Here is a 14,434-nt window from a genome sequence, read left to right on the forward strand (position 1 = left end):
TCTTGAAGGAGGTGTAGCTACAACAGGATCTTCTGAAAAGCTGAAAGCTGTGTGTTCAAGCCCAAGAACATACTAATTTCAGAGTTCTCAAAGTATAAAAACACTTGAGTATCTTGCTACTTGTTCACCAAATATTCCCTTTTATTTAAATGCTCTGAAAGGGCAGCATTCATATATTGGAACTCTGCAAACACCTAATCAGTGACAAGCATTGGTCAGCAAAACTTGCTGAGCCTAAACTTCTTTATTCCTTTGCCCAGACTGATACTCTGCCTCATCTAGTTTTTCTCCTGTCATCTTTTCAAATGCACGCCATCCTTTTGTGGCTCCCTTGGACTTCAATTTCCTCCACAGCCATTTTTTCTCCCCTGACTGCAATTATTTAATTTCTGTGTCAGAGGCGATTTCTTTCATCTCCTGCCAAGAAGAAGGGCTGCACATAAGCACAGGGCCTGTGGTCATGTGTCGTACGGGATGTCTCCCATTAGATGGTGCTGTGCAGCAGCGGCACTGGCCTCTGCTGGGATACAGGAGCTCACACCTGGAGGACATCATCCCCACGAGCCTTGGGAAGGGAGCATTTGAGATCTTGCTCCCAGTGTAGTAACGTGGTCCATGCACAGTGCTTTCCAAATAGCCCGAGATAATTAATTGTATGTGTTTGTATTCCTTTCAACTCCATGTTTTAAAAGTTTCTAAAAAACAGCTAGGAAAACCCTGAAATATTTTTTTTTCTTGGTGTCACTGTTCTATGTAGCTTCTCTCACTGTTTGCCTACTATCATATTATAAAATGTAAATGTAGTTAAGAAATCCCCCAGCTACCAAACAGGAGCTTTGCAATCTTGCTTTTATTTTTATTTAGACAGGTCAGATCAGTGGAGTTCTTTAAAGCTAACCCTTCCCCCTGAGTTATTAAAATTCCAGAAAAGAGTGTAGTATTTCTCCACCTGAAGTCAGCATTAATTTCAGTGACTTCCACCTGATTGTTTATTTCTACATTACTGCTGCTAGATAATACTGGAGTTTCCAAGCTGCATTGTTTAAGATCTGCAGTTAATGCCAAGTGCCATAGTTTACTGGGAAGTGATGTTGTGACTACTTTTCCCGGGTCTCTACATGCCACTGATTGCCTTTATGGTGTTGTTGACCCTGTTAAATGTTCGTTTCTGCACAATTTCTTTTCTCACTGTCCATCTGTTTCCCTGTTAATGAGCTAAGAGAACCTGGTGAAATGGCTTGGAAAGCAGAGTGTGTAGTAGAGAGAGATATAAACGTGAGGGGATGTGGGGATGGGAGGGAAGATGCGCAGAGAAGGCTGATGGTTCCCAAACCCTGTGTGCAAGCAAATGGGTGTAGTGGTGGCGGGGGGGAAGTGTTGGTGAATGCTTTGGGCTGAAGTGGACTCAATGCACATCTCAGTATTTATGCTGCTCAAAGTACTGCTTCCAGTAAAGGCTGAAAAATTTGAAAGGATTGACAATTCTCTAGTAATAACAAGAAACTACTTTAATGCATGAATAACCTTGCTAAACATGGGAAAACAATTGTATCTAAAGGATTTCCCCTTTGTATGCATTTTCTTTTATCTAATGCCTTTTTTCTTCCTCCTGCTGAATGCCATTTCAAGACCTTGTGGTTAGCTCTCTGGTTTGCTCATAGCACCAGTGCTGGTCTCTGGAGAAGTATTTAAAATATATGAAAAATCAAAGTATTGAATACACCCAGGATCAAGGTGGTAAATTTGTAAGAGATAACTGTAATCTAGGGCAGAAGCATGCTCTTCTCTTGGTCATTTCAGCTGGTATCTCTATATGTCTCTGCCACTTATCTAAATAATCCCAACAGGGACCCACTTGCAGATAACACCAGAGTTTTAACATGTTTTTCTTAATCAACGTAAGCAAAGATATTGTTTTCTTTAAGGTCATTTCTGTAAAAATAGATGCCAGTGGATTGAGAGCCTGTATTGAAATTTGCAGCATAGACTCCAACCTGGAATTATAATAGTAGTAAAACTGAACTTAGAAAATACAAACATCCAAAGGCTTTTTATAGTTTGCATTTATCTTTTGTTCTAAATGAGCAATACCACATATTTAGAAATTCAATTACAGTGAAATGGAGACATTATTTAAAATATTAAATATAAAATAATAGATTAAAATGTTAGACAAATGTTATTTTCTTACATCTACAGCTAAAAAATTCTAAGCTGGTATTTGCTTTAGTCCTTTTTTATGTTTGCCCTAGACAAATATTATTTTTATTATCATAACATTTTACTGTTAATATTGCAAGCAATGCCTCTATTTGCCTTGAAGCTTTTAAAGGCAATTTTTTTTTTTCATGTTCCTCTGAAAGAAAACTGCTACAGTTGTCATAGGCCTTTTTTTTTCTTTTTTCTTGTTCCTCTGAAAGAAAACTGCTGTAGTTGTCATAGGCCTTTTTTTTTCCTCCTTTAGCAAAAGAAATTATACATACAGATTTTGCATAGAGATTTTGGGGCAGAATTCTTTACTATTGCTGTCTGAACTTGAAGTTCATTATGAGGGCAAGTGACTCCCTATCCCATCAGTCACAGCCTGGCTGCCAGGGCACTGAATCACTGGGTCTTTGGGTATGCTAAGCGTCTCAAAAATCTGCATAAAATCTGAATCTTGTCCTTTGCTCATCTCCAGCATGCTGTGGCTCCAGCTCTTCTCTGATGCTTGGCCTTCCTGTTTCAGTTGATATGCTTATTTTTGGGGAGGGGGAGTGGTGGTGGGATGTGTGTGAGAGATATGGAGATGGAGTTGGGTTTATTTAATATATATTTAGTACTATATTGAAGCACAGATAGCCTGGATGATTGCAGAACACTTCATAAATGCAGACCCTTCACTTGGGTATGAGGAAGAAAGTGGGAATAGAGGCTCTGGTGCAATTTAAGGATAACAGGAAAATCACAGCTTTCTTCTGTGACTGGACTGCTCAGCCAACCATACAAAGCCTTGTGCATCTTAAGTCTGGAGGAAGATGTTGAGAACATTCTGATATTCTGTCCAGGACAAGCTTTCTTTTATGGCCCTGGTGGACACTACACAGGATGTAGCTATGCATGTATTAATTTATCCAGCTACAGCAGCTATGAATGGATTTGTCTCTTGGTTGCTTATCCGCCAACTTGGAAAGGTGTTAACAACTTGAGGTCAGATAAGAACCAGTGCAGTGCTGAACATGTAGATGTTTCAGAAAAAAAGAATAAGAAATGGTGTATGGAGTGACCGACTTTTACAATGGGTGAGTTCAAAATCTGGCTAGCATGAGAGTGCATTTATTATAAAACATGGTCATTAAAATAAGTAGTGAAACTGGAATTTCTCCTTGTAATTTCTTCTGTTATCTCAGCTGATGACTTTTCTGGAAATCATTCCTTCATAATTCTTGTTCCTTGGGTATGTTTAACTATTTTCTCTGTCAGAAAGAAGCACTGAAGTCTAATACACCACTGTTTTACTGTGAATTACTTGAAAAAGACAACTTTCAATAAAACAGGTTTTTACATACTTATGGAATTCAGTGCTTGCTTTTTGCTTATTTCAAGGGTGAACAGAATGTTTAGATGTATTTTTCTTCATGACTGCTTTATCCTTTTCTCTGTCTAATAAGGAACATTTATGGTTAAGGGGCCTAATACCACCATTCTTTTACCACGAACTACTAAATGAGTATGGAGCTCAACTGGGAAATTTTAAAATACTAGTGTTAGTATTCTGTTGCCTTGGGAAGGTGAATAAATGCCTATTCTTATTTAAGGGAAAGTAATTGCAAATACGTATGAGAAACTGAATGTGTGGTTAAAGTTGAAATCATCACGCATCACTTAAGGTGGCAGCTTTAGAGCATGTGTGCATTTAAATGGTGTTTACAGAATTAATAGTTTCCCAGGAAGTCAGATGTAGCTATGTAATTAAAAATAAAATGTCAATGATTTCTTTTTTTCAGAGATGTCTAGTCATTCAGATTTCACTTTGCATTGGCAAGCTTTGCATTACTGGAACACCTACATCCATCTAGTTGATGCTGCCCATACCTGCACATACAGTAACATTTTTTTGTCACACAAAGTAATGCATGGTGGTTTTCCTAGTTTGACAACTGTCAGTGCAGTCATCAGGATAAACAACAGTAGGCTTGTTCATCTTGTTTTCCTTTGTGGGATGATCTTGTTTGTGGGGGGAAAAGCTTGACTGAATGGATTGATCCGAAATGTTTATCCCTGCTCTCTTTGCAGCATTGTTTCACCAAGCCAGGCATTCTGTGAACCATTGAAAGGAAAACTTTGCATTCATCCTTCAGATTGGGTTTCTATGTATGATTTGACAGAAAAGCTGAAACAAGCAGAGTATAAGCATCTGATGAGCAGAGATCTGTGCTTTTCACACCTACTACACCAGTAATGTTTTCCCTTCTTGCTCACCCCTTGTTTTTCTTCATCTTTTGTGAGAATGTAGCTGTGTGTTATTTCAGGAGTCTTGGTATGTTTGTCCAGAAGGCATACCACAATAGGACCCCATCATTATGTTGATGATAGAAAATAACAGTTAAGACTTTTTTTTTTTTTCAATAATGAACCATTTCCTTTTATAAATATCTGTTCTGGTTTGCTATCAAAGGCAGTTTGGACTGAAGACTGAAAAATCTCTACAGTCTCTGATATGCAATGATGCCTAGGGATTTGGGGTATGGGGTTAAACAGGGGAGTACAGCCTCGCATTGAGCCATAGAGAGTGAATTATTCCAATTGAAAAACATTACTGTTGTGGAGATAAAGAGGAACATTCACATGGTCCAGCATAAGTGATCAATGGCAAAAATATTCATCTCCTTCCCTCTTCTTACTTTTGCTGTTCAGTTAGATTATACAACACATTTATTTGTAGATATTTTTCTTGATCCAGCCATCCCAGTTCTTTTCCTCAGTGGAATCGTGCCTGTCATGGATTTTAGCTGTGGGGATTTGAAATTAAGAGCTTTTTTTTGTAGAAACCTAGGTCTTGTTCTTGACCCTTGTGCAGGTTAGGTTGGGCAGTGTCATCCTTTCATTGCTGGAGAGCTGAGTGGGAGAGCCTCTGTGAGTACCAGATTCTTGAGCGCTTGTTGACTGACCCCTCAGGAGTTTGTTGGACTGTGAATTAAATTGTTGATCAGAAGGAAGATAGCAGCATATTTCCCACAATAGCAGCATTTTTTCCACAGTGACCTTGCTTGCTTTGGGCCTGGCATCCCTGCTGCTACTAGAAATGAAATTCCAGTAGTATTTTCCTGTGGATGGGAGCTGTGAATGCCCATTCTTTCTGTGCATTTTTCTGGGGCTCAGAATTCAGGGAGACAGATCCTGCTGGCCTTCAAAAATGAGCTGCTCTTTTCTACTGCTTAACCTTGAGAAATCTAGTCATTGCTATGATTGGGCTGCAACACCAAAAGTTTTCTACCCAAATGGCTGATTTTTCAACTTGTGTTCAAGACTGTGTACAGCAACCCTGCAACCCTCTAAATATGTCTCCTACCACCCTATGCCCTTTGGGAGGGATTTGGAGAAAGAAAACTACAACAGGAGGAAATTGAGACAATGTTATGTGGGGTTTTTTTTGTTTGTTTGTTTTTGGTTTTTTTTTTTTTTAATTAAGAGGGAGAGGAGAATTAAAAATTTGGGAGGAGAAGACTGGATGGGAAGACTGCAAATGCCAGGCAGCACAAGCTATTTACTTCAAAGCATAATGACAGCATTTTCTGGTAGCTACCACACAAGCTATTCAAACACAAGCTCATGTACTGCATGGCATTTAGATGGAACTGCAAATAGCCTTGAAAAGGGAAGGTAGTGAATCTGAATGTAGGAGAGGGAAAAAAATCCTTACTGCCTTTTTTTGCTTCTTTTTTTGATGTTGCTCTTCTTTCGTGATGGACCATAAAAATCTGTCAAGCTGAGGTATAATATGTTTTGACAATTGGATATAAAATGCAGTGGACTCAAAACACTGTTTGAAAACACATTGTGAATCTACTTTTAGACCTGGTCATGCTGTACAGATGCCAGCACACTGGGAGTTGCCTGCATGCTTTCTTGTTGGCTGGGGTGTAGCCAATGTATCTCCTTATGCACCTTGCAGGAGCAGTACCATTCTGCACTGCATGAAGGCAGTTATAGCCAAAGGAGTTCTGTAAATGGAGGAATGCAATGCTGGGGTTATTTAAAGATGGAGCCATTTGCCATGTAGTCTGATCCAGATTTTTGGTAATGGGTAGGGGAAGAAAGGCCATTGGAAAGGTAGGAATTCAGACATTCATACGTACGTGGGGTGATCTGCTCAGGCAGGCATTGTGACAGGAACTGGCAGGTGTAGCCAGAATTCTGTACTGGGGATGGCACCATTGCATCACTGTTGCATCACTGTCCCAGTTCCCTGCAAAAGACAGCCAGTCCTCTCTTCAGCATGCAAAATTTGTCTTGCTGCAGACCATGCTGGGGACCTGAAATTGATAAATCAGTGTTGATCTGATTAATTGCCCTCTGAGTAATTGTTTGCCCCATGAGATTCTGACATAAGCCTTCCTTCAGGCATTTGCTACTATCTGTAGTTCAGTATCTTACATATTCCTTCCATCCCTAACCTACATCCTTGTATCGGGGAACTGTGTGCTTCAAGCTGATGCAAGCAGCATTTCTCTCAAATTGACACACAGGGACCTTGCATGGTGTGAGGTGCTGTAGTCTAAAGGCAGGGTGGCAGAGGAGCTCTGACTGAGGTGGAGAGAGTAGGCTGGATGGCAAATACCTGTGCCAAGGTATCGCTGAGATTGCAGGCTGGGCGTGGTACAGCACTGCCTCCTTGTCTCTGGGCAGCTAATGCTGTTGTGATGGAGAACTGGTCAGCCAGCATGCCTGGGTATGTGGTAGGATTCTTGCATTGGATGGGGAGAGTCCAGCTTGGCTGCTTCCATCACAGCAAAGTTAAGTTGAGAAACCTACCAGTCCCTTTGCTTTGAGTTTCGTGTGGTGGTAAACATCAACTGGCCTGTGGTAGAGCTGCATTTTTACTAAAGCCATTCAAAGCTGTTTAAACCATGAAAACAGCTTGATATGGACTCCTTTAGTATTTTTTTTTTTAATTAACACTGAAAGAATCTTTCAGCCTGGGATAAATGGTACAGGAAAGGAGCCCTGCCTTATGATCAGCTATATTTGGCCTCCAGTATAGCAAGCCAAGGAAACATACTCAATGATTATTTTGGTACTTGGGCATATAATCAGCATATTCTGTGCTGTGTGCTTTTTGTTCAGTCCATGATGATTTTGGTGTCATGCCATGCTCAGAATGATTGATCTTTGGTTATTTCTTCTTGATTTGTCTCCTGCTACAGGAATCACAGCAAACCATAAAACAAACTAGCCCTCTGTGTGTAAGCATTTTTAAAATGTCTACATTTAAATAAAGACTTGATATGCACACTCTGAAGAAAATTGGTTGGACCTGGCAATTGCAAATTACCAAAGTATTAAGGGACTCGGTCTTTCAAAAACAAAATTAAACTGTTTTATAGCAGTAATTAAATTTGATTTTCTGATATAGCCCTGAATTATGTCATTGCTCTCATTCTATCAAAAAAGTAGTGATAGAAGCAGAATATTTTCAGCTGAATGGAGGAAAGAAAAGAGACATATCATTTGGAAAGGGATGTTGTTCAAAGATGGATAGAAATCACTCATGTAAGGTATTTTCTTTATTATTTGGTGGCTCACATGGCTAAGTGGTTGAAAAATTGTTCAAAATCAATTCTGCCTATTACATAAGAGTGCCACACCCAATATAAGCAGTTTTCATGAACAAACAGTGACTCAGAAATCGTAGACATAGTTTGAAGATGTAATATCATAGGGTGGAATTCACTTTGTCTTAATTAGGTTCTTAAAAGCCAGGGAACTCTGAGGTAGTCTGCGCCTTTGCATTTTTTTAATGATACCTGTTTCCTGGGTAGACTATCATAGTTACAGCTGAGCTTGAAGCTCAGCACTGGGTATAAGCCAGATGAAAGTCCATAATGAGAAAAGTCCTCAGTCTCTGTACAAAAGCAGATTTTAAAATGGAGCACTTACTTTTGTGACATCAACAAATTCAAGTTGTTGTGCAACTTGGAGAATGTTTTGGTTTCATGCATCAGTGTTAAATTGTTCTTTGAGAATGCCTTCTAATTACTTAATTATTAGTTATCCTTTGAAAGTCAATATTAATGAAACCTAACTTGGCAGAACCAATGCTTTTATTTTAATATCAACAAACCATGTAGTTGTCAAAATCAGTGGGTCACAAGATTGTTCTGACAGTTCCATCCTGTATAGCAAATCAGTGTTGATTGCTGCAGCAGCTGCACAAATAGCTTAGTCAAAATGCTTCTAGTGTAATGTCTTCTAATGTAATTTTAAGAGGTCTGCAAGTCTAATAGAGGCATTTACAGCCTTGTACTCAAATTGGACTCTTGATGTTCAAGGAAACAGGATTATGTTTTGCAGTGTGGCATTCTTGTGTTCTGGAGGGGCTACTCTGAAGTGTAATTTGTCTTCAGTTCTTCAGTGGCACATGTTCCTTGTCTTCCTCTGAATGATTCTTGAGGAGTTTGGGCCTTAGCTACATACTGCAATTCTAGGACTTCTATTTTTTTTAAAAAAAGGATGGATTTCACTGTAAAGTTTGATTGTGGGTGTAGAAGACATTGCAGGATTTTGGGATGGGTCCAACTCTTGTTGAGGGAGCACCTCATGTGTGACTATTGCATGTGTGACTTACCAGTAAACTCTCTATAAACACAAATGCTTCAACTGTGTAGTCCTGTAGATGTTAGTGACAACTCCAAAGTAAGAACAACTTTAGGATTCTTAAAAATTGATTGGAGTTTGAAACATAGCTGTAAAGCTAGATTCCAGACCAACAACCCTTACTACAATACAGTTCTAATGTATGACATATAAATGTTAAATTTCTAACTTGCAGAATGAAAGGCATAATATTAAACTAGGTATTCCTATTTCTCGTATTCCCTATAACCTTGGGAATATAAATATATATTTAAATTTTCTATGCTGTTATGTTAACATTGGCTAGCTTCCTAAAAATCATTATCACTAAATATAAAGGTTTGGAAACAAAATACCATACCATATATGAGATAAGGGTAGTTTTCAGATTCTGTGTTTTTAAGTGATTATTGACTGTTATATTTCTAAGATATAACTTCTAGTTTTCTGTAGGAGCAGACTGTTATATGAATATTGTATAAAGTGCAGTTCTCCTGGGGAAATCACTATCATCCTTTCTTTCCCTGAATTTTGAAATTTTTCTTGAGTTGGTGTGCCATCATTAATTTTCTGTCACTATTTGTTATATTTTAGAAAAAAAACCTTAAACACAAAAGATTTTTGTAATACCTAATTTTCTTCTCAATAGCATGATAGCATTTGAACTTACAGCATCTGAATGAAAAGAAAACCTATGTTAAAGTTAATTACTTAATTTGTAGGATTTCTGGTGTTAGTGTGCATCGCTCTTGGAATTTAGAACAAAAATGATAGGCTGATAATGTGATAACAGATTCTAAAAGAGTTTCATCCTCTCCTTTGCTCTTTTTACCAAGCACAGATATTTTTTTTTAGTACTAATTTCCTTAATTATTGTGGAAACCAGTAGCTTTTCTTTGGATGCATGCAGGTTCCACAGCACTTTAAACTGTGTGCCTGAACTCCTGCACAGGATTGAGGATGGTCAGGATCCCCAAAGGGCAGTTCATAATTAGCTGGTGGCTGAACATGGTGACCTCTAAGCTCAAATAAGAACAATTCCTAGTATGTGATTTCTGTTCCCAGCTGGCATAAAACCTCTCTTTTGGACTGATGGCAGAATAATATGTCCTTTTTTGATTTGCATGTGGGTTATTAATCTGGGTGTTTATAAAAAATCTGCCAAATTTGGTCCCTGCAGGGAATGTATGCACAGGGAGGATCTAGTAGTGGCTCCAAGTGAGTGTAGGCTTGAGCAAATACTTTGTTGTTTTGGGGTATTTTTTGAAAACTACTTTGCTGAAAACTTGTAGTCAATTATTTTGGTTTTGGGTGCCTCAAGTCCTTATAAGACATTGTTCTTGTTCCCTGCTTTTTCACTCTGAATATACAAATGAGTTTCATTAGTATAGTCCTGCCACTTGCCGAGGAGTGGGAATTGATGTGCATGTGGTAATGCAGACTTGGAGTGGTTCTTTAGTCACACTGCCTTAGGTGCAAGTGGCATGAAAAAGACCCGCTATTAAAATACTTTGTGCTAGATATCATGGGTATACATGCTGTAACATGAAGTAGGAGATAAAAGACTTTCTCTCTCTTTTGCATTTCTGTTTGAAATTTCTTTTATGCTTCTCAATGCGACTGGTATTGCTTTAGAAAATAATAAGTATTCCCACAGAATTTAACTGAAGATTGACTTATACTAGAGGAAACTATTTTAAGATGTTGGATCTCACTTCTTTTGACACATGAAGAACTGGCTTTTAAATACTTGCTTCTTTGAAATTAATATAAGAAAATAATAGTATGAACTAAATGTTAAATCAGGGTTTGTTTGCTTATAACTACTACTAAGATTCTCTTGCTAGTCCTGATTTTGTCTGTGTGTCCAATTAACTCTCAACTCTTATTCTTATAGGTGGTTACCAGGCAAAGCTTTGAAACTGAAGACTTTCGAGCAGCTCTAGAAAATGGAGTCCTATTGTGCGAGTGAGTATTGACATACCTTTATAAAAACCCTTCAGGTTAACATCAGCTGGCCTCTTTCCTCCCTGGCCTCTGAATTTTTTTGGATTTTTGGAATGCCAGAAGTATTTTATAGTAAATAAGTTTAATTTTTTTAATACCTATTGTTTGTCATGGGAAGTAAAAACAGCTTTTGGACACATTCTTTCCAGATCCACATGTTCTGTGTTTTGTTCCACACACTTCTTTGTGGGATACTGAGAGGATCATGCTGTTGTTGATGGATTATATTGGTTTTGGTTATAATGCCCAGGATATGTCGGGGCTTTCACTTCAGCTCCTGCAAGGTGGTGTGGCTGTGGCTGGGATCAAAGCACTCTGTTAAGCCTATACCCACTGTTGTTGTTTGGGGTTTGGATTTCTGTCCTCCATCCCTGCCCTTTAGTGTTGATTCTATAAATTCCGAAACTACCTATTCCTATGACAGAACTTCACACTCAGCTTGTTTTGGAGCACTTTCTGTAAGAAGCTTTCTTGTGCTTGCACATTGTAGGCTTGGCAATGATGAGACTTGCCTGGTTTCGTTGCTAGACTGAGTCAGAGGTGTAAAATGTCCACTCAACAGGTCTCATCCACATATCTTGGTACTTACTGGAACAGGTTTCCAGGACTGGAAGTGGTGTTAGTCCCTTAATATTTTAAGGAACAGCAGTTGTAAATGTCATTAGAACACCAGTGCAAGAGAAATCTCATTAGAGAACTATCTGGGATGCTAAAAACAACAACAAAAAAAACCAACAAACCCACAAAAACCAACCAAACAAAAAAACCCACAAATCTCGGAGCCACTCTAAAATCGGTTCAGCAAAGCTAACTTTTAGAAAATATTTGTGAAACTTCAGTTCTCTGAGCTTCTTCTCTTATATATAATTTTTTCTTTCTGTGAGTATTACCATGTTTTCTGTCCTTGCCTTCATTTTGCTTTGGACCCTTTGCCTTCCCATCTTATCTTGCTAGTTGCTTCTGAAGTTATCTGTGATATGGGGCATGAATTAATTGTCAATAATATTGTAGAGTTGGATGCTTTATTATCATTACTTATGTAATTAAATGTTAATGAGTGAGAATGTGGTAATAAAAATAATTTATACTTTTAATAAGAATGTATATGTTTAGTGGGGTGTATATATTGTATTCAGATGTTTAAGAATTGGCCATTAACTGATACATACGAATCTTCTATCTTCATTGTTGACACTTACTTGGCAAGAGAATGAGGATCCATCTGCCAAATGCAAGTCAGTTACATTTATCTGTAATTAATGCAAGAAAAATATCCTGTAATTTCTTCAGTATCTTGGTTTGAAAAGACAGGTGTCTGCTAAGGAAGGCAGGAGCCTCTCTTGAAATGGAAACTTTAAATCCCCTCCCTCCAAATTATTATAATTTTTAAATTAAGGGGCTCTCAGGCAAAGATACGGGAGTAAGAATAACAGTCCTCTATTAGGAAAATAAAAATGGAGTAATAGAAAACAACACTGACAGAGTCAGAATATAACCTGACACCCTGTGGGTCAGGGTGTTGGTAGCAGTCTGATTAAATGGTGGCTGCAGTCCTCCTGCAGTGACAGGTGTGGTTCTGTTGAAGCAGTGATCCTGTAGAAGGGTGGAGTTTTCCTCTGAAGATCCAGTGGTGGTGTAGATGGGCCTGGTCTTCCTCTGGGAATCCAGCGATAAAGAAAGCTGCCCCTCTGGGAATCTGGTGGGGAAAAAGCTGCCTGTGGTGTTCCAAATCTCAGATTTTATCCAGGTAGGAATGCTTGGCTCCTCCCTCTGGGCAGGGCTTCTCACAATGGGATGATGTAATTTTATCAATCATGCAGTGACACTCAGTGGCACATTAACAGAAGATAACTGCCCCACCTGGTTCTAGCAGATGGCAATAGAATACACACCCCCAGCCACATCTTGCATTACAACCTAAGACATTCAGCTGAGCAGCTTGTCTTAGGAGGCATGCAACTTTCTTTAAAGTAAAATATGCCCTATTATGTTGTACTAAAATATCTGTTCTCCTGTGCCATAATTTTAAATCTGACATACTTGAAGTCCAAGGAGGAGTGATTTTCGTAGAAATTCTGTAGAAACAGGAAAGAGGTGATGGGAAAAATTTTCACATGTCCAGTTTTTACCAACAGCAATATAATGCAAGATCTCAAGTAATTGAGACAAACTAGAAATTACATTGTCCATTTCCTTGGTTCACCTGTGGCATGGCCGATTTAGGTGGATATATTATCTCTGTAGATTGTAGATCTGACTTAAACCATAGCTGATAAGACCTCTACTTGCACCACATATTCCTATAGCACCCAGTCAGTTTGTTTGAGTAAGTGTACATGCTGGCTGAGTGATCAGTAGTTGACAAAATAAAGCCTTTTACATTTTGCCAATTCTAGTGTGCATACACTAGAGAAAGAAATTCACAGAAGTTTTTCTGGTCAAATGCTACTTCATGTTCTTCAGTTAAATAAATCAAAAATTATGCATTTGGAAGATCTAAAAATAAAAAAGGTGAGGAATGCAAATAGTTTTTTAATTCCACCTCAACAGATCACTTTTTTTGTTTGGGAAAAGTAATCAAATGTGTCTTGTTTGCTAAATAACCAGTGTTGTTGAAAAATCTCAGGACCTGCAGGTTTTTTTTGTGGTTTTTTTTTGTTTGTTTGTTTGTTTGTTTTTTTCTGCATGGATTTAGAAACTATCCTTCATTCCAGTGTATAGGGGTAAACTGTTCTTTGTGTTGATTTCCCAAATGCATTTTCTGCTTGAGCAAAAGACACTTTTCCCCCACACAGAGTTTTAAACTCCAGGTCTTGTTTCTGCACTGCTGTGGGTAGATCACAAAGCCTTGCTGATGCTTTGTGTGGGGTAAAGGGTCTGGTCAGACAAGCAGCAACAAGAAGTGAGAGCAAATAAAAAAATCCTTGAAGGTATAGAGGCAGATGAAGTCTGCAGGGTGTACTGAGGTCCCTGTTCTCCACTGACCCTCTGGTCCAGTGTGTAATTTGGTGAACTACAATATTTCCCTACCTCCATGATTGAAAACCTGAGTATAAACTTAAAAGGAATCCTGTGCCTCATCTTCACTGCAGGATAAGGTATGCATTTGGGCTTATGTATTCAACAGTGATGTGTTAGCCTGTCCTATCTTCTCAGCTTAATTATTAATTTTATGCAAAGAGCGATATCAGGTACAGTCCCTTCTGACTGAGATGGAAAATGACTTGTGCATGTAAATTATACGTGCCAAAAATGATTGCTGCACACAGCACACTGGACTTGGTGGCATTATGAAAACTGAGTTCCTTACAGGAATATTAGTGCTATCTCACTGAACTCTGAAAATCTATATTCTGGTACATTTTTTACATCTGCTCAGAACCTTTATGAGAAGAAAATCTATAAATAGGAAATCTGACATCACCACTCTTGTAGTAGAAACACAGATCCTTTTCTGCCCACGCCTCCTCAGGCATTTTCTTTTCTTTCTAGCTTTGCTGTTCTCAGAAACCTCTTTGTGTGTGACTTATTTAATTTTTGCTTCTACAATCTGTTCTTACTTGTCACTTCTTGGGAGTGTTAATAGATTCAG

At 38.5% G+C, this 14,434-nt stretch overlaps 1 protein-coding gene across 27 annotated transcripts in view; it reads left to right on the top strand.

Annotated features, from left to right (window-relative positions):
* Positions 1-14,434, top strand: part of LMO7 (LIM domain 7) — a 130,162-nt gene that overhangs the window by 24,620 nt on the left and 91,108 nt on the right. For 26 of the 27 annotated variants that reach the window (XM_068182334.1, XM_068182344.1, XM_068182343.1 and 23 more), the window contains exon 2: positions 10,733-10,803. The exons of the other annotated variant lie outside the window; for it this stretch is intronic. In XM_068182334.1, coding sequence (XP_068038435.1) covers positions 10,733-10,803 — 71 coding nt within the window. The remainder of the gene's footprint in view (positions 1-10,732; positions 10,804-14,434) is intronic. 27 annotated transcript variants of the gene reach the window in all.

Source organism: Anomalospiza imberbis, chromosome 2 (genome assembly GCF_031753505.1).
Source record: "Anomalospiza imberbis isolate Cuckoo-Finch-1a 21T00152 chromosome 2, ASM3175350v1, whole genome shotgun sequence".
Lineage (NCBI taxonomy): Eukaryota > Metazoa > Chordata > Aves > Passeriformes > Viduidae > Anomalospiza > Anomalospiza imberbis.